This window comes from Coturnix japonica, chromosome 11, assembly GCF_054131305.1.
Source record: "Coturnix japonica strain WE chromosome 11, WE-NBRP24, whole genome shotgun sequence".
Classification (NCBI taxonomy): domain Eukaryota; kingdom Metazoa; phylum Chordata; class Aves; order Galliformes; family Phasianidae; genus Coturnix; species Coturnix japonica.
The window spans coordinates 27,184,368-27,203,357 of NC_140673.1; the positions used below are offsets into that span (position 1 = coordinate 27,184,368).

The 18,990-nt window shown below is 47.9% G+C and overlaps 1 protein-coding gene across 2 annotated transcripts; it reads left to right on the plus strand.

Annotated features, from left to right (window-relative positions):
* Positions 1-76: 76 nt before the first annotated feature.
* Positions 77-18,913, plus strand: PGM1 (phosphoglucomutase 1). Of its 2 annotated transcripts, none has more exons than XM_015870753.2 (11): positions 77-338; positions 9,744-9,906; positions 10,266-10,412; positions 11,120-11,245; positions 11,484-11,674; positions 12,083-12,237; positions 12,812-12,927; positions 15,598-15,733; positions 17,112-17,295; positions 17,597-17,731; positions 18,228-18,913. In XM_015870753.2, the coding sequence occupies exons 1-11, from the start codon at positions 93-95 to the stop codon at positions 18,315-18,317; spliced, it is 1,689 nt and encodes a 562-aa protein (XP_015726239.1). In that variant the 5' UTR covers positions 77-92; the 3' UTR covers positions 18,318-18,913. The 2 variants fall into 2 exon arrangements, with proteins under 2 accessions (XP_015726239.1, XP_015726238.2); XM_015870752.2 differs by lacking the exon at positions 77-338 and adding an exon at positions 5,872-7,339.
* The last annotated feature ends 77 nt before the right edge of the window (positions 18,914-18,990 follow it).

Here is an 18,990-nt window from a genome sequence, read left to right on the forward strand (position 1 = left end):
CGGCGCTGAGCCGCGCGGGGCGGGGAGCGAGCGGGGCCGGCTCCCCCCGCACCCGCTGCCGCCGCGCCCGGAACTCGCAGCCCGGGCCGGCCATGGTGCACATCGAGACGGTGAAAACCAAGGCGTACGCCGACCAGAAGCCCGGCACCAGCGGGCTGCGCAAACGAGTCACCGTTTTCCAAAACAATGCCCACTACGCCGAGAACTTCATCCAGAGCATCTTGGCCACCGTGCCCCCGGCAGAGCGGCAGGAGGCCACGCTGGTGGTGGGGGGCGACGGCCGCTTCTATATGAAGGACGCCATCCAGATCATCGTCCGCATCGCCGCTGCCAACGGGGTACGCGGGGCTGGGGCGGCTCGTGGCGTGGCCTCGGGCCGGTGGGGCAGGAAATGCCGGTGACAGCGTTACCTGCGGCTTCGTGACCCTTTAATGACAGGCCGGGGGGGACGGCTTAAACAGAAGGAGGTCAGATGTGGGGAGGGCTCCTGCACTGCTGCCTGGAGCTGTGGGTGCCCCATCCCTGCAGGTGCCTGAGGCTCTGGATGGGCCCTGGGCAGCCAGAGCTGGTGGGGGCACCCAGCCCACAGCAGGGGGCACTGGGTGGGCTTTAAGCTCCCCTCCAGATGTGCTGGGTGGGCAGCAGGGTGCCCTCTCAGTGCTGCTGAGACTAAAGCTGCATCGTGTCACTCATCGCAGCACTTGGTCAGCCCGGGGCTAGCCCAGCAGGGACAGCTGGGTTGGAGAGCAAGGCCTTTCCTACCCCTTGGCCTTTAACAAGTGGAGAATGCCCTCCTCTTCTGGGCCACCTGGCCCCTGCTTGTCAGCAGTGGGCTCCCCTCAAAGCCTCAAGGCTTCCCAGGGCAAGCAGAAGATGCTGAGTGGTTAGGGGCAGGTGTTAGGGTGGAACCTGTTACCTGCTTCAATTTTCCAGCAATAATCAGATCTGTAATTATTAGGCTGAAGGAGAAGAAAACAAAATATGAGATCACTGCTTCCTTATGGCACAAAGAAGCAGATAACTGCCTTTTTGGACCATATAGAAATTTGCTTTCAGTGATGCATGGTGACTGGTCAGTGTTAGGTGCGTGTCCCATATCCCTGAGCACCAGCCTTGCCAGCTGCACCTGTGAGTGATGGTTGCTACAGCCTTTCCTGTTGGGAAAGGCACAGTTACAGTTTTATTTATTTATTCTAAGGAGAGTTGGAGCTGAAACATGCAGCCTGACAGCACCTTGGATGCCTGTGAATAAGCTGACTGGGAGGTTTGTTCGCTGGGACAAAGCCTTGGTTTGTGTAGGCTCTCACCCTGGTGGGCTGTGGCAGCCTTCCAGGCAGTTCTGTGCCTCAGTCCCTGCAGTAAGAAAGGGGTTGAAGGTGCACCGGGCTGGAACTGAGAGCTGTTTGCTCAGAGCTCTCCACTCACATCGTGCTGGTGCTCACGTATGTGCAGCATGGCAGCACTGAGCTCAGCACAGCAGGTCCTGAGGCCTGCTGGCTGGTGGGCATTTGCCTTGTGGTGTTATGACCAAATTGATTCAGAGTGCTAGGAGATAATTGGCTCTGAAGTGAGAAAAGCCTTCTGGAAAGGCAAGATGGGAAAGAGGAAGGAGAGAGAGAAAAGAGTGGATGAATATTTGTGTTAAGAACCAAGATGCTGATGTACAGAGTGGGAAATTTTACTTGACAATCATTAATTTATAAAGCAAGCAAGTAGCTGTGGCCCTGAGACAGGATGTTGGGCTTTTTTCAAGCAAAAATTGATAGGATGAGAAGTGATGGCCTCACACTGTGCCAAGGGAGAGTCGGATTGGGTGGTAGGAGAAATCTCTTCTCCAAAGAGTGCTCAGCACTTAGTAAAACACGAATGTTACATTGCCAGACTTAAGAATGGCAGAACCAATAGGTCCCAAGAAATGCAGTGGATGGGGAGTTTCTTTATTAAATGCAAAATGCCTGTTTTTAATAAGTTTCTGTGTATTTGCTATCCTATTTTGGAAGAACTGGGGGATGCTTGTTGCTTCCTGGTGTCTCTCTAATTAGGAATGCTGGTTCCCTGATAGCTGCTGCAGTGCAGTTGAGTACAAGCCTACGAATATCCTGTTTCATCAGAATAAATGTGAAGTAACTGGAGGGCAGCCACCCTTCCAAGAGAACGGTGAGCCATTCTGTGTAAGAAACACAGAGTTCTCAGGAACCTGCTGCCCCCTGTGTGCAGTGTGTGCTTTCCTGCACAGCAATAGCTCAGCCTTCTCTCTGGGTCTGGGGGGGCTCTGATGCCAGCAGCCAGGTCTCAGTGCAAAGCTCAGGCATCTTGTGTTGAGAAATAGTAAGCCATGGTGAGAAAATGCCACAGGTTGCTGTGCTGCACTGCTTCATATGCAGGGAGTAAAGAAATAATAAAGATAAATCTGGGCTCACTGTCCTTTCTAATGGCTTTTCTGCTTGCTTTTGATCACCAGGCTGTGTTGTATGGGGATACATGTACTTGTCTCAGCAGCCAACCCACCACTTGTGCCAAAGCAAGTGCTGGACAACAATATTTCTGGTCCTAGGGGAGAAAGAGGTGATGGCATCAGTACTTTAAGTGGATTTAAGATCTTGTGGAGTGGTCCTTCAGGTGCCACAGGAGAAACCCAAGGACTGCAGTTCATGGTTGTTAGTTTCACAAAGTAAAGGGTAAGGATGCTGAAGAGAGTTTGAGTTTTGTTTCATTCTGGAACAGTTAGCATTCACCTAAGTGCTGGTGTTGGAATAGCAACGGCTCAGTTTGCACTTCTGTGGTTAAGAAGTGTTTATCCTATTTATAAGGTTGCATTTATAAAAGTAAACTAACACAGGCACTGTTGGTTTTGCCATCCTCAGTTGGCATCCGGCGTAGCCTCCTGCTTTGTTTTGGTCTGTTGTGCCAGGTTTCCTTTGTGTTATTCCTACTTAGTAATTCCAACTCCTTAATTACATGAATAAAGCTTAAAACCTCTCTTTGTAATCACCTGTCAGAACAGAACTGTGGCTGTACTGTGGCTTTAAGTCAAAGGTGTGCTCAAGTTGCAGAACTGAGGCTGTAAATCTCAATCAGATCCGTACCCAGCAGCAGGATGGTTCACCAGTGTTGTCACCTGCCACTTAATGAGTTTATTGTGCCCAGTTCCTTTGCAAAGAGAGACAGGCTCTGCGAAGTGTCCACTTACAACACATTGCTCGAAGGTACTTTACATGCTGAGCAGTGCTTTGCATAATAAACTCTACCCTGGATTTGTTTCACTGCTGCAGGATAAGCAATGCTGTACTAGAAATACTGCTTGCTACCCTGCAAAGTTTGGTTTCCTGGCTTAGCTGCTATTAAGCTTTTTCCCCACTCAGTTATTCCAGGGAAACCAAATGTTTGAATTCTGTTGCACTGCTCAGCACCTCGTTATTTGCTTAATTTGGTAGCTCTGCTTCATTTTCTTTGTGTTCTGTTGCAGTTCCCTTTCTGACGCTGCAGCCCCCATCTCACTCTCACTTGTTTCTCCTACCTGGATTTTAAGTTGGAGGCTATTAAGGCAGTGATGAGACTGTCTGAGCTCAGTGCCTTTTTGGAATATTAAACTCTAATAACTCCAGAAACTCCAGCTGGAGGCAAGAAGTAGGGTGCTTTGAGTTAATCTTTGCAAATCCTGCAGACAGAGAGTTGAAATCCATACTAACAGGGGCTTAACAGTAATCTCCTGGGACAATGGCCATAAGCAGCCACCTCGGCTCTGCCTGTGCTGGTAAGGATCCTACAGTCTGATGCTTTTGTCCTGGTAAAGTTTGGGGTAGGTGAGCTGAACTTATGGCTGAGCTGCACCAGGAGCAAGAAATACATTTGATGGGTTTGTGTTCTTTTGTCGTGGTTCTCTCTGAACTAATCAGTGGAGTGATTAATGCTTCAAATGATGAATGGAAGTGTATCATAGAAATAAGCAGAATTGTCCTAAGAAGGGGAAAAGCTAAAGGGGTGAAAGGTATCAAGATGTGGATGCTATCTGGGTGTTTACAGCCATAGTGCAAGATGCTGGTGATGTATGAAGCATCACCTCTGCAGAACTGGGGATAAGAGTAGGCCACAAAGACTGTTGGCTGTGTCCTGCAATTGTCCAGAAAAGCAAACACCATTCTGACATTTTCTGATAGTGTTGCTGTAAGTGAAACCCAGCAAAATAAGTCTTACAGGAACGTGGTGCCTGGTGTGGGGCGGCACCCCATCCCACGGATGGGAAGTGTGCTGTTGTTTGCAGCAGGGGAAGGGCAGCCTGTGGCCATGGGCGGGTGTGGGCACACTGCAGGGAGCTGACCTTTGGATGGAAGGTTTCTCAATCCTGATTGTTGCTGTGTGCTCCTATTGTGGCAAAGGGGATCAGCCCCTACCTGTGTGGCAAACCTGGAGCCTTCTGTGGGATATAGCTCCATCCCTGGCCCTGCAGAGCTTCTTTCCCTGGTGTCTGCTTTCTGCCACCCACCTGGCTTCTCTCCTGGCCCTCATTGGGGTGCAGTGTAATTATGGAGCAATGCAGGAAGGAGGCAGGAAAGAGTTAGATAAATGTCATTTCTGTCCTAAAGGAAAACCATGAAATAACTATAAAACATCCCTTTTGGCTTTTGTACAGTGTGCGTGTCCCCTCCTCCCTCTCTCTTTGTCTTTATTGAATGTCACAGACAAGACTGAGTGGGATGAGAGAAGGTATTGTCACAGCTCATGTGGGGATAGGGGATGGGGCAATACCAAGTCCAGGGAGGAATTGTGTGCTCCAGTGTTGTACTGAAATTCAGGTTCTCTCAAAATAGCCTTGTTTGTCTTTTTATCATTAACCAAAGTCAACAGTTAGTTCATAGCTTTGTCTCTGCTCTTGCATGCCTAAAGTGAATGGGAACCTACGTGAGCAGATGGCTCTGCTCTGGCAGGTTGGCTGTTTGGAGTGGAAATATGGAATTGGAGACCTACAAAGTGTGACCACAAGGGAAAGCTGAGGAAATTGGGAAATTGGGATTATTTCCTGTAGGAAAGAGAGGATACTGTGCGCCTCTGTGTTAAAGGATTATTTTAATGTTCAAGGAAAGTGTCAGAAGGAGGATTATGGAGGTTTGTTGTCTGACAGCTCAGGAGGACTTAAGCTGCAGGGAGAGAGGTGTAGGACAGGCTGCAGGAAGATGCTTCTGACCGCTCTGGCACCACACCTGGAGACAGAGATTTCAAGAACAGGCTGCAGGAGCTTTCTGGAGGGTGCCTGGGGGATGTTTGATCCCACAGCAGCTTTGAGGAGGGATCAGAGGACCTGCTGAATTCCTTTCCATCCTGTAAGTGATTGCAGATGTCTGACCAAAGACTCAGGTGATGAATTGAATGAGCCATCCCCTCCCCAGGGCTGAAGTCTACCTCTGTCCTGGCTGGCCCATTGCTGGTGTTGCAGTTTGTCCCAAACAATGATGCAGGTTTTGAAGGAAAGCTCTGGGATTGGGTGGGTGCCCCAAAGCCAAGCTCCACGGGTATGTCACTGTCATCCCTGTGCTTTGCATGTACTGCATTACAGCTGGATTATGTATTTTGTTTGAAATAATGTATTTCTTTTTGTGAATCTTAGTATGGCACCAGTGACTATCACCTTTGTCCCTATGCTGAGTTTGGTTCCTCTGCTCCATACGAACTTCATTAGCTCCTCATCCAGCCAATGTGTGGGCAAAGCGTTTGGCTGGAGGGAAGTGCTCACAGGCTTTTCCCTGCCAGGGAGGCTCTTTCTGGGAGCTGGGCTTTGTTTTCTCTGCCGCTAGAGGGAAACCTCAGCCTTTGCATGGAAATGGAGGCACTGCAGCTGCAGGATGCTGGAACAGCACAAAGACGTACGTGTAATATGCACATGGGTTGTTGCCGGCTGCGTGGTTCGGGCAGTTGTGCTGTTGGAGTTAAAGTGGAGATTATCGTAGGAGGGTCTTGTTCCCCCTTGGAAGAAAATCTGTCAGTGTTTGGAGCAAAGCAGTCAGGAAGCAGTTCTGTGGGAGCCCTCCCAAAAGCGTCACAGTTCAGCTGTGTACACTACTCCTTTTCTACTCCTCTGCTTAAGAATGGGACAGAATGAGTCATTAGGAAGCGTATGGTCCTTGGTTATCCAGAAATATGTGTGAATTCTGCCAGCAGCTCAGGCAGAGGACGCTGAGTATCGTTAAAGAGGAGAACGTTTGAGACTGAGGGAGATGATGCCTCATAATAACTTGTTGTATTTGGGTCTCTGCTGGGCATAGGCTTTTCCAGAGTTAATGGCTTAGTCGTAGGCTGTGTTCCAGTTTGAAAGTTTGGTTTTTTTTTTCTGATAACTTCTGTCATGCATAGTACCCAGGGTAGGACTCGTGTGGGTGTTCAGTTGTAAGCAGTGCTTTAGCAATGTTTTAGCTGTTCATGGATTTCTCCTAGTTAAGCAGAGACTGACTGGTTGTGCACTGCAGACCATGTCCCGTTATTTAGGGATGGCTGGGGCCGGGGCGGTCAGGGTGTCAGAGTGGGACTCGTGTAAGCAAAGTGTGGGTAACAGATCCATTGCTTTCCATTTTAAGAGTGACCTTTAGCTCGCTGGAGGCTGCAAAATGCTGCCGTGCCCGCGGGAGGCTTTTCCTTCAGGGCCACGCAGATCTGCTGGGCTGGCAAAAACGCTGGGCAGCGCATCCGTGTGTGTGAGCGGCTGCTGAGCTGACGGAGCAACAGGAGGACGGACGGTGCCGGCAGAGATAGCACAGAATGGCGAGCGGCTGTACCTGCAGGGAGCAGAAGGTGGAGAAGGAGGCAGAAATCACCTTTTGCTGAGTGCTGGGAGGGCAGCGTGGGCTCCTGTGTTCTCCATGACATTGATCCTCCGCTGCAAGTGCGGAGCAACATCTTCAGTTACAGGAGCCGTGTTCAGTTCGACGTTCAAGGAGCTATTTTTGGGCGCTCCGCAGCTTTGCTGAGCTCCTGTCCCGTAGGTGTGCCATTGCTGGTGGCAAGACTGATACATTTAAAAAAAATATATATTATTTTTCTTTTGTATTTAATCATAGTTTACTTCTTAAATGCATTTATTTGAAAAACGAACATGGAAGCTGCTCCTCTGCCTCTGCTGACCGTGCCAACAGCTCCCTACAGCGATCAGAAACCAGGAACCAGCGGGTTACGGAGGAAGACCTATTATTTCGAATCCAAATTGAACTATTTGCAGAACTTTATCCAGAGTATATTTTTTTCCATAGACCTAAGAGATCGACAAGGATCATCTATGGTAGTTGGAGGTGATGGAAGGTACCTTAATAAGGCTGCAGTGGAACTGATAGTCCAAATGGCTGCTGCCAACGGGGTTGGTAAATGCTAGATGACTAAATTCCTATGGTTGTATAGCGGATAAATGCAGAAATCCAAAGCAAATCAGTCAGTGGGAGATTGAATTTCCCCATAGATTTTATTCAGCTGCTAACAGATACCAGTCTGATTTTCCATCAAAATGCTATTACTGAAATTACTGTTTAATTATTGTTTAAAGAAAGTGGTGAGTGGAAACCTGTACAATGATCTCTGGTTGTGTGGGAAGCAGAAGAGCCAGGGCTGTTTGCAGCAGGTCATGGCTGAAGCACCGCAGTTCTCTTGGGCTCTGGGGTTGTATCTATGTTTCCTGTTGCTTTTGAAGAAGAAAAGGCTTTGCTGTCTGTTCTGCATTTTAACGCAGAGCAAAACTTTACACTAAGAGATCTGGGTTATGGGAATGTGTTTGACAGAAAAGCTTATCCGATCACAACAGGGTGATTTGTAATGAGCAACCGAATCAGAGGAGACAGATAGATGTTTTCTAAATTAACATGTTTTCCAGCTGGAAAAGAAAAATCCTTTGGCATTGCAAATGAATGTGTTCCTCTTAAATCAAAGAGCTGGAAAATAGGCACAAAGCAAGAGCAAGGCCTGCTGCCTGGGCTTCTCCACACCAGGATGGGTTTCCTGCTGGTGAAGATGAGATTAAGCTGATCTGCATCAGCTGAGACTTCTCTGCTGCATTTCTTTCCAGTATTGCATCCCATACCTGGCTGAAAATTAATTTTGCTGTTGAGTTTGGTGGTTTTTGTTAGTTATTTCTGTGTAGTCTGGCTAAAGCCTGTGACTTTGTTAAACAGTTTTGTGCTAATCTTGCTCTTTAGAGTAGGAGAGATGAGTCTGAGGATGTGTTCGACTATAAAAAGCCAGGAGGGAAGGCATGCATGTTGTGTTTTGGAACTGCAAAAGTGTGTTGGCGTGTGCCAGAGGCAGGTGCTGTCAGCTCCGCAGATGCAGGATCAGCAGGATTGCTGAGTAGCACTGGGCACACTTACTGTGCCAGGGGAGCACGATGCACGTTGTCTGCTTTAAATGCCAGTTATGAGGTTAAAGAAGTGTCCAAGGTTATTTGCCAGCTTAACATGAAGGGCACTTGGGAAGGTCTGTGTTCAGGGCTATACTGCACAGTTTGGGCTGTTTGGAGCTTTATGACCAGCATCCTTGGCCTGGAAAACTTGCCTTGGTGTGGAAGTATGGTGGCCCTGCCAGGCAGGGGGGTCGGAACTTTCATGATCCTTGAGGTCCCTTCCAACCTAGGTCATTCTGTGATTCTGTGAAAACATGGTTTTGGTGTGAAGAACACCAGAAACATCAGTCTGTGTTACTGGGGTGTGGAGGGGACCCATCCGAGGTCCTTGATGCTGGAACAAAGCATGAAGCACAGAGAAAGCCAAACCCATATAGATCAGGCTGCTACACATTTGATGTTTGGCATAATGCATCCTGTGATCTAGATGGTTGGGTATAAGGGCAGCGATTTCTGGGTTTCTAAGCTGCTGTTTCAGGTCTGTGCCCATGGCTTGCTGGAGACATGGATGTCTCAGCTCCCAGCTTGCCTGGCAGCTGTGTTGTGCAGTAACCAAAGGGCAGCACAGGGGCTTAGTGCCCAGCATTGCCACTGGCAGGCATGGCAGCCATCCCACAGAGCCAGCTTAGCACCACAAGGGGCCTCCAGGCTGGGCAGGCTGGCTTTTGTCTTCTGGTCGCTCTTGCCTTTGAATGAAATTCCTCCTCTTTTCTCAGCTGTATTCAAAGTCTAATCTCCTTGGCTGATGGAGAGTGGTCTGGTGTATTTTTAAATCTCTATCACCTCATTTGGGGGCTATGGAAAGGGGCATGTTCTCCCAGAAAAACATTTATCTTCTGTTTTACTACATGAACCCCAGCAACTGGATCCTGATTACCTTGTGCTGCTTAGCACGTTGGTCTGGATTTAATCTCAGTGATATTACCGCATTTATGGCAGGGAGGTGCGTTACCCGCTGAGAGTGAGAGAATCTGCATGTGGTCCTGTGGGAGCAGTGATGATGATCGACTTTTGTTTTGCTTTGGCTTCTCTCAGTCCTATTGTGTCTTTTGAAAGCAATGTTCGAGACCACAGGCAAAGGTTTTTTTGCTTTGTGTAGATGCCTCTGGAAAGCTCTGCTCTTCAGTGCAGGCTGCTATTTCCAGCCTTCATAAGCAAAAATGCTAAAAAGGCACAACAGAGCAGGGTCGGATGGTGACCTTCAAGTTATATAGCAGAGAGCTTGCAGCCTCCCAGGTTCAGACTGTTTGCTTCAGGACCTCTGTCATCCAGGTGCCCCTGGCAAGGCTCTGCTTTACCTGTTGTTGGTGTTGGGGTGTTTGGTGCTTTGGCTGTAGTCTCAAAGTAGTTTGTTCTGCCCTTTAATTTTCAGATTGGCCGCTTGGTCATCGGGCAGAACGGCATTCTCTCCACCCCAGCAGTGTCCTGCATCATCAGGAAAATCAAAGCCATCGGTGGCATCATTCTGACGGCCAGCCACAACCCTGGTGGGCCCAATGGAGATTTTGGGATTAAATTCAATACAGCCAATGGAGGTAAAGTTGCTTAGTTGATTCTTGTTTGCTTCGTTTCTGCTCGACTCGCCTTGTGTTGGCAACAAAGAACCCAATGTAATTGTTTTAACATCACAGATGTTCAGTGAGTGGCCTGAGCATTGGGTTTCCCCAAACATGGGATTAGTGTGGTTGAAGTTGGCAGGGACCTTTAGGTCCATCTGGTCCAACCTCTGCTCCAGCAGCAGAACCCAGAGCAGCTTCCTTGAGACCACATCCAGAGTGATCGATTTGCTCACTGATATTCCTCTCTCCTACTGAGGCACTCCCGGGCCTTCTGATGTACCTCTCTCTCACACTCTGTTTCTTTCTTCTCTCCACTTGCCCTTTACACCTTGTAGGTCCTGCTCCAGAAGGGATCACGGACAAAATTTTCCAAATTAGCAAAAAAATTGAAGAGTATGCGATCTGCCCAGATCTCAAGGTGGACCTGAGTACCATTGGAAAACAGCAGTTTGATTTGGAGAACAAATTTAAACCCTTTACAGGTAAATATCTGCTCTTCCCCTTGGGAAGTTTCCTTTTAGGTGAAGCTGGCATGTGCCTCTGCAGGACAAGGACGCTAAGTGCTTTGAAGGGCACATGGTCTGACCTTCCCTTCTCACCTGCTGGATAATCCAAGCAAGAATATCTGTCCTGTTCATCATGGATTTATTTATTTTATTTTTTGACTTTATCTCACCTTGTCTAGATATTATAATTATATTGTTTCTGTTCGCTTGGCCCATTAGTTGCAAAGGTGCAGCTTTTTAGGGCTGTCAGGTGCACAATTCATGCCGACTTTGGTGGAGGTTGAAAGTCTGTTTTTATATGTATTTTTGTTTCCTCTAATCCCACTCTACACATAACTGGAGTGGAATGGAAACTTCTCAAAGGGTATCTGGGGAGCTGAGGCTGTGGCTGGAGTCTGTGACTAGCAGAGAACTGGGGGAGATGTTTGTCTTCAGGATTTTGCTGGTCTGTCTGGTCTGTAATCCCATTAGCAGTGGCAGCCCATAACCAAATGTTTCTTAATACAGGAATATCATCATCATCTTTATGAAATGATTCTATGGGATGTTTAAAGGCTCTGTGCTGAGCCCTGGCCCTTTGCACTGAGGACTGTCAGCACAGCGGCTCATGTACCAAAATTGCTTTTCTGCAGACAGTTCAGGTTGTCAGAGTTAGTTTCTACTTTTCTTTTTTTCTTCTCCAGTGGAAATTGTGGACTCTGTAGAAGCTTATGCCAATATGCTGAGGAGCATCTTTGACTTCAATGCATTAAAGGAACTGCTCTCGGGGAAAAACCACCTCAAGATTCGCATCGATGCAATGCATGGAGGTATGGGTGGGCTGGGCTTTGCTGCTCTGTAGGGTTTCACCTCCTACTTCCCAGAGCAGGTTTTTCCTCACTTTTTTGTTACTGGTGTTTGAGAGCAGTAAGTCCTGTTGTGCTGCTGGATTGCTGTGAATAAGACGTGCAGTTTGTCTTCTTGTCATTCTAATATCTCAGTGTGTGAGATGTAAGTTCTTCTTTACTCTGTGCTTGATTTCATCCTTCCCACGTTTTCCTATGGCAGTTGTGGGCCCTTATGTGAAGAAGATCCTGTGTGAGGAGCTGGGAGCACCAGCAAACTCTGCGGTGAACTGCACCCCACTGGAGGACTTTGGTGGCCACCATCCTGACCCCAACCTGACCTATGCTGCTGATCTGGTCCAGACCATGAAGACAGGAGAGTACGACTTTGGAGCTGCCTTTGATGGAGATGGGGTAAATGGGCCGCTCTGTGTTCATCTTTTTGCCCCCTGTTGGGGAAGGGAGGACGTTGGCTGAGGAGGATGGAGGTGAAGGCTTTTTTCTCCTCTCCCTTCTGTAACTGCAGATAGATGGGAACCACTTGGTGCAGTTCACAACTGCTGGCAGTAGTTGACTACTGTGTAAATAATGAAGTCCAAACTGTATTTAAATGGCTTTAAAGGTTATGAAAAACCAGCAGGATGTTGAAATACTGTAGAGGTGTTGCGATTTAACTTTTTCCAAACGCTGTATTTAGTGCAGTACAGTAAAAAAATCCGTGTCCGTGGGTTTATAAGCTGTGCCAGCAAAGTGGCACAATTTCTGCATTGCAGCCACTTTGCACAAAGCTGGGACGTGAGCTATTTCTCTTGTCTTCATTAGGACCGCAACATGATTCTTGGGAAGCACGGCTTCTTTGTGAACCCCTCTGACTCCGTCGCTGTCATTGCTGCCAACATTTTCAGTATCCCTTACTTCCAGCAGACCGGGGTCCGTGGCTTTGCCCGCAGCATGCCCACCAGCGGGGCCCTCGACAGGTAGCACCTACGTCTGTGCACAGTGACCACAAGGCAGCAAATGGCCTTTTTCTGTGTCTGCCACGTGTCCTCAGTGGGGAGCGTGGGCTGCCCCATGGGCAAAGCGCTTCTGGCTGCTGTGGGTTGAGTTCTGGGGTCACTGAAGTTTAATGCATTAAATCCTGTTTGAGAACTTGGTAGAGCTGGGTTCTGCTCTTGCCTCTCTTCTCTATGGATAAACCCCAAGGAAATATATCCCCCCCATACTTTGTGCTTTTAAATTTTAATTTTAATCTGTTACTGATAATTCATTTACAAAATGCTTTGACATCTACAGCAGCAAATCAGTTTAGAAGAGCTTTATATGTATATCTGTCTTTAGTTGTTCTTCCCAACAATCTCCCCAAAGGTAACACCAGGATGAAATGCAGCATTGCTGTACAAAGAGCAGCTCTTAATAATAAAGCAGAGACATGATCTGCTTTTAGTGTTACCCTACAGGAGATGTGTGGTAACGTCTGGGGCTCCTGCTGCAGTGTTTCACATGGGTGCACTGAGCCCAGCTGTGTGTGACGTAGCCTTCTTGCCTTCGAAGGGTGGCCCACGCGACAAAGATTGCTTTGTATGAGACTCCTACTGGCTGGAAGTTCTTTGGAAACTTGATGGATGCAAACAAACTGTCTCTGTGTGGAGAGGAAAGTTTTGGTACTGGTAAGTGGGTGTTCCTGATCTTGCTAATGGAGGCACGATTCCTCTTCGTAGTTCTTTACTGTGCTGGCTTATTTGGAGTTTATCTTTCAGGTTAATGCTTCTAAAATCATATAACAAAAAAGCTTGCAAGAATCTCTGCTGAAAGCCTACACAATGCTCAGAGTTCTGTCAGGCAAAAGCTCCTTCTCTTTCCAGAAGGCATAAAGAGATATGCAGGAAGTCTAAGGGCCTCTTTACTAGCCTGGTCATTGAGTCTTTGGGGATTAAGTGCAGCGTTAAATGTATTTTTCAACTCTTGGTGGCCAGGAAAACCTTCTAAATGTTTTCATTTCTGGAAAGAAATATGGTTTGGAGTATGCAGTTTTATTAGGGTAGGTTTCAGGTCACTATTAAATCTCCAAGCTTAATAGGGCCCTCATTTTCCTGTTCTAAAAACAAGGTATGATTTATAAAGTTTAAATTAACACTTGCCTTTGAACAGTCAAAGCAAGTTATTGGGTTACTGAGAAACAAAGCGGACATCTTAAGGAATTCACCAGGGGTGCACGTGTGATGCACGGCTGTTATTTGTGCGGGCTCCACGCCGTGCCTGAAACGTGGCCACGGTTTGTCTTGCCTGGGTTGTCCTTGAGATCTTGTTGTTCTGTTGTGTGAAGTCCTCAGGACAGTGGGGCAGCCAGAGGTGCGGGCCTTGGGGGGGATCTAGGTGGGATGATTGGGGTCAAACCTTGCATGTTTCCATCCCACCGCCTCATATTTTAGCCTGCTCTTAGGTGTTTCATGGAGCAGGACTGGCTTCAAATCCTCAAATACCAGATATAGTGCTTTGTGGATCTCGGTCACAAGATGTTACCACCTCAGCTTTTTGGTAGCTGTGTCCTCACTGGCACTGGCACTGGCACTGCAGACTGGCTGGAGGCTGCTGGCCATGAGGCTGAAGAAGTCACCAGGACAAAACTTTGCAATCAAATGCTATTCTAATCAACAGAATTAGGCCCCAGTGTTGAACAAAAGGGGAGTTTTGGATAACATGGCATCTTTGTAAAGATATCTTGAGGGTAAATGTGAGCATAGAAAGATTTTGGAGTTTAGCCCCGAATGGTTTCAGCATGCGTTAAGTTTATGTTGCAGCCTTTAGCTGATGAGAGTGGCTCAGCATTTAGAAAATACAAACAACAGCAGCAAATGATTCATGGAGCTGCTGATAGGAGCTGGGCTCTAACGAGCAGCTCTCTGAAATTGCTTCCATCTTCTGTCGCATGTGCCATGAGCTCATGGTTTCTCTCCAGCCCATGGTTGGTAGGCGACTACATTGCCAATAAAAGTGACTGAAACCACTTGCAATGGGGCTGAGAGGGAGGTTGGGTGTTTTGGCTGTGCTGCATCGCACCTGGGCTGCATCTTGGGGTGGCTTTTGGGGGAATACTGTGAAGGAGCCGGGGCAGCCTGTGCTGGGCTCCCTGCAATGCAGAGGGCGTTTGCCTGTCTGGGAAAGGCCCTTTAAAGAATGAATTGGGGTGAGAGAGGTTGTTCGATAGCAACTTAATGAGGAGTTGTTTGGAGTCTGACAGTGTGAGTGCTGAATGGGAGCAAGGTGAAAGAGCAGCCAAAGAGACCCAGTAAAAATTGAAACAAACTGCGACCCGGCGGGACCAGAGTCCAGCAGCAATTAGAGTAATGCGACGTGACAGAATTCCTGCTTGCTTTCTGGGGTGTTTTATTCCAGCAATAAGTTGATACATCACATGGGACTCCTGTTTATTTAGCATTCCTCTCCATCACCTCTGTGCAGCTCTCAGCTGTGCAGGGCTGTGAGGATAATTTACCACCGCATCCACAATGTGGGGTTTGTGTCTCGCACTGCATGGCCCCAGCTGATTTTTTGGGGGGTGAAATGGTGGCTCTGGCCAACTCTCTCCATTGGCAGGTGTGCCCCGGCTCCTTGGGGTTTTGGTAATACTAACCTGGATGTTTTCCAGAGCCCAAAGGATAAAACCCAGAAGCTGTGCATTGAGCCTAGCACTGAGCTAACCAGGCAGGAAGGTGTAGGCTGGATTGGGTGTGCTCTGGCTGCTCTTGGATCCCACACTGAACTCTGGTGTTCGGGGCTGGGATGAATTGATCTTCCTGTGTGAATGAAGTCCTCACGCTGCTGCCCCTGTGGCTGCCATGCTCCCCAGCACCCTGCAGTCTTGGAGCCGTTAGGGTTTGGCTTCCTTAGCGAGGGCTGGCATTTCTCTTGGTGCTCAGCCAGTGTCTGCACCATCAGGGTATACTGATTTGGCAGACAACGAGTGACAGCTGCTCGGAGATGCTGATGGTAGTTCTCGAGCTGCTCCTTTGCATTTGCCTATTTATTTATTTATTTATTTCAATGACCTTTTTAGTGCACATTCCCCATTGCTTCCTTGGGAACAGAATGAAGGATCTGTGAGTAATGAGTGTGTCTTAAAGGGAACCGAGTGTTTTATTTGGGCTATAGCTGAAAGCAGATGATATCTTGAACTGCTTTAACAACCCACAAGCATCCAGCTTGTGAAATGCCTTCCATTTGTGGAGCTGTACTACTGCCAGCTTGGTGGAGGAGCGGAGGTGAAGCAGAGCTGTGCTCAGGCTCTGGCCTGGCAGGAGGAGGACGATGTGACATGTCTGTGCTGTGACTCTCTGCAGGCTCCGACCACATCCGTGAGAAGGATGGGCTCTGGGCTGTCCTGGCCTGGCTGTCCATCCTGGCTGCCCGCAAGCAGAGCGTGGAGGACATCATGAAGGATCACTGGCAGAAGTATGGCAGGAACTTCTTCACCAGGTGAGGAAGTGCTCCAGGCACCTCGTCCTTCCCTCTGCCCTGTGGCCGACCAAGGATGAGCCCTTGTGGAGGAGCTCAACAACCTGAGCATCAGCAGCAGCACCCTTGCTACCACAGCAGTTTCTGCCTTGTTGCACTTGCTCTTTCTGTGGTGTTGCAGTGGTTTGGGGCTCCCTGGCTGGTTTGTGCAGCTTCTCTGGGTCCAATAAACCTGTGGGTATTCACCTTAACCTTTCATGGCGTCCAGTTTAGAATTTGTTACTCTGAATACAATTTATTCAGTATCAAGCTCTGTGAAGGTTGTGCAATTCTTCTTATATCCAATAGGTAAGCTTTTTTGTTTTTTATTTAATAGAGATCTTTTTTTCTTGCAAGAATTTTTCCTGCTTTTAGAACAGTCTGCTTCTTTAGTTTACATCGTACAAATCGGTTTGTAATATCTTGAGTGATGGCTTTGTCTCACTGAATGGGCACCCAGCTCCTGGGCAGCTTTTTACCTGGTTGGATTTCTTTCCAGTTCCAAAATACTCTTTAATTTACTCTACTATAGACACAGGAGATGAAAAAGCAGAACTGACCTGCACTGAGCAGAAGAGGGGGATGCTACCTGCAGTGAGAGCAGGAGGTAGAAATCTTTCACTTTGGCAGACCTCTGTGAAATTTCTGTTTCCAATTGCCAAATGTAAGAACTTGCCTTTTCCTTTTTATTATTTCCATCCTACAAAGCCAGCATACATCTAAGGCATTTAAAGCTGCGGAAAAAATGCCAAAATCTAGTATAAAAAGGTAGTCTTCAAGCACCAGAGGTATGTCTGCATAGCAGGCTGGGTGCAGTGGCAGGCCACTAACAAGCCTGTGCATGCTCTGTCTGGCTAGGTGTGCAAATCACTCTGGCAATCGGAGTACCAGGTCTCAGGTCCTGATCTGTGCATGTGCTGGAGTGGCTGCTCTTTCTGCTTCTCTTACTTACGTTAGCTAGATCAGAGCTGGCACTGACTGTTATCATTTGCTGCAATCACACCTTTGCTTTGCTGTGGGGACACACTGAGGTGCTCAGGCAGAACTGTTATCAATCAAGAGGAGCCTGTTGAGATCCTATCAGAGGAATTGGGATAAATGCTTTGCAGCCAGTGTTGTTGGAATCTGGTCCTTCATCTACCTCAGTCTTAGATGTATCTGAGATAAGTTGCTGTGTATCCCACAGATTAGTGCTGCACCCTCATACTGCTGTGTATATCCTCTCCTTACTTCTGGTCCTTGTCTTCAGTATGAGTAGAAAACATGGGGCTGATCATATCATTATTAAACAAGGACATAGCAAAACACTGCTGCTAATTACAGACCTTCCTAATCTTTGTTTTTATGGGGACTGTTGTAGATACGACTATGAGGAGGTGGATGCAGATGCAGCTGGTAAAATGATGAAGGATTTGGAGACTGTGATGTTTGACCGCTCCTTTGTGGGGAAGCAGTTATCAGCTGGTGACAAAGTCTACACTGTTGAGAAAGCCGATAACTTTGAGTACAACGATCCCGTGGATGGAAGCGTCTCCAGAAACCAGGTGGGCACAGTGCTGCTGGGGCTGGCCACGGCCTCTGAGTGCTGAATATTGGGCATCTTCGTCCATTGCATCTGCCCTTTCTATGAAGCCAAGGGGTGCGTTTGACCCTTGGAAAGGGTTTTTCTCTCCGGTGTTGGCCAATGGGATCTTGGCCTTTGTGATGGGAGTGGCTGCCTTGGAGGGGATGCTAAGAGAGGGAAGAGCTGGAGGCTGCTTGGATCAGGGCTGGGCTGGGTGCCACGGGCACTGCCTGTGTACCCAAAGGGCGTGTGGCTGAGCAGCTCTGCTTCTCCCTCCCCAGGGCCTGCGGCTCATCTTCTCCGATGGCTCTCGTATCATCTTCCGGCTGAGTGGCACCGGCAGCGCTGGAGCGACTGTGCGGCTCTACATCGACAGCTATGAGAAGGATGCTAAGAAGATCCATGAAGACCCGCAGGTAGGTGTTACATCTGAGTCATGGCATCGCTGGCTCACAGCCTTACTAAAAGCACGGATCTTTACTTAGTACTGCTTTGCTTAAAGCCACGTGCTGGGTGTTTTGGAAGCAAAGGCTTTGATATCTTCAATCCCCTTAAAAAAGCTCTGTGTGGATCAAGCATTACTTATTCAGAATCTCTCACAGCTGCTTTTGCACTCGCACATTAGTTTTCCTGTTTACATTACATCTGTGGCTGATTCTGGGTGTGGAAAGACACTTTCCAACCTGAACTGACCTTCTGGGCAAAACGTTGCTTCACTCGGGATAAGCTCATTTCTGTGCATCACCTAATACTGAAAGAATCCTCATTTTCTGTCCCCCAGCAAACAGAACTCTTTGTGCACGGCTTGCAGTTTTTGGCACAGGCATAAAAAATGTGGGTGGTGGAGGCGATGCGCACAGGCTGCGTGCGGTGCTCTGCCCCCCATCCTGAGCCGTCTCTCCCCTCTTGCAGGTCATGCTGGCTCCTCTCATTTCTATTGCACTGAAACTCTCACAGCTCCATGAAAGAACCGGCCGCACCGGTCCCACTGTTATAACATAAAGGCTCGTCCTGGCACCAAGGGAAGGAAGCCAGCCCGTCGCCTCTTTTATTGTCGGGTCTGTTGCTATAAAAGGAATATTAATTTTATCTGTGTATTTAAGAACACTGCCCGCTACAGATAGACAATAAAAACCAGCTCCTGTCAACACTGTGTGTGCACATTGCTGTGCTGCTTTTCTGCGTCACACAGCACTGCTGGCACGTTGGTATGGTGCTCGTTAGCGCAGCCTTTTGGGTTAGCGTATGTAATTCTTTTTTCCTTTGCTTAAACAAAAGGCTCTAGAAATAACAAAGATCCCAACTCCCCGAATATCTGATGAATGTAGTCTCTATTTTGGACACTTTCCTGGAAAAGAAGCGCACTTTGCCCTTGTTAATGTGTTGTCTCTAAAATCTGCTGTCTCTCAATCAGCAATAGACGTGCATTAACACCGAGTGTTTTTCACTCGTGGATTTTTTCCGTTTCAAAACGAGTTCTGTACATTGCTCTCTATTTGCCTTGCTATCTGTATAAGAAAAAAAACCCACAACACACCCTCCCCCAAGAAATAAGCACTAACAGTCATTGCAGGATATTAAAGTGGTATGAGCTACAATTACTGTTCAGTGTTCTTTTATTTTCTTGCACCTTGATGGGTTCCTTTTGAAGACCAAAAGACTGTTTTGATGAGGT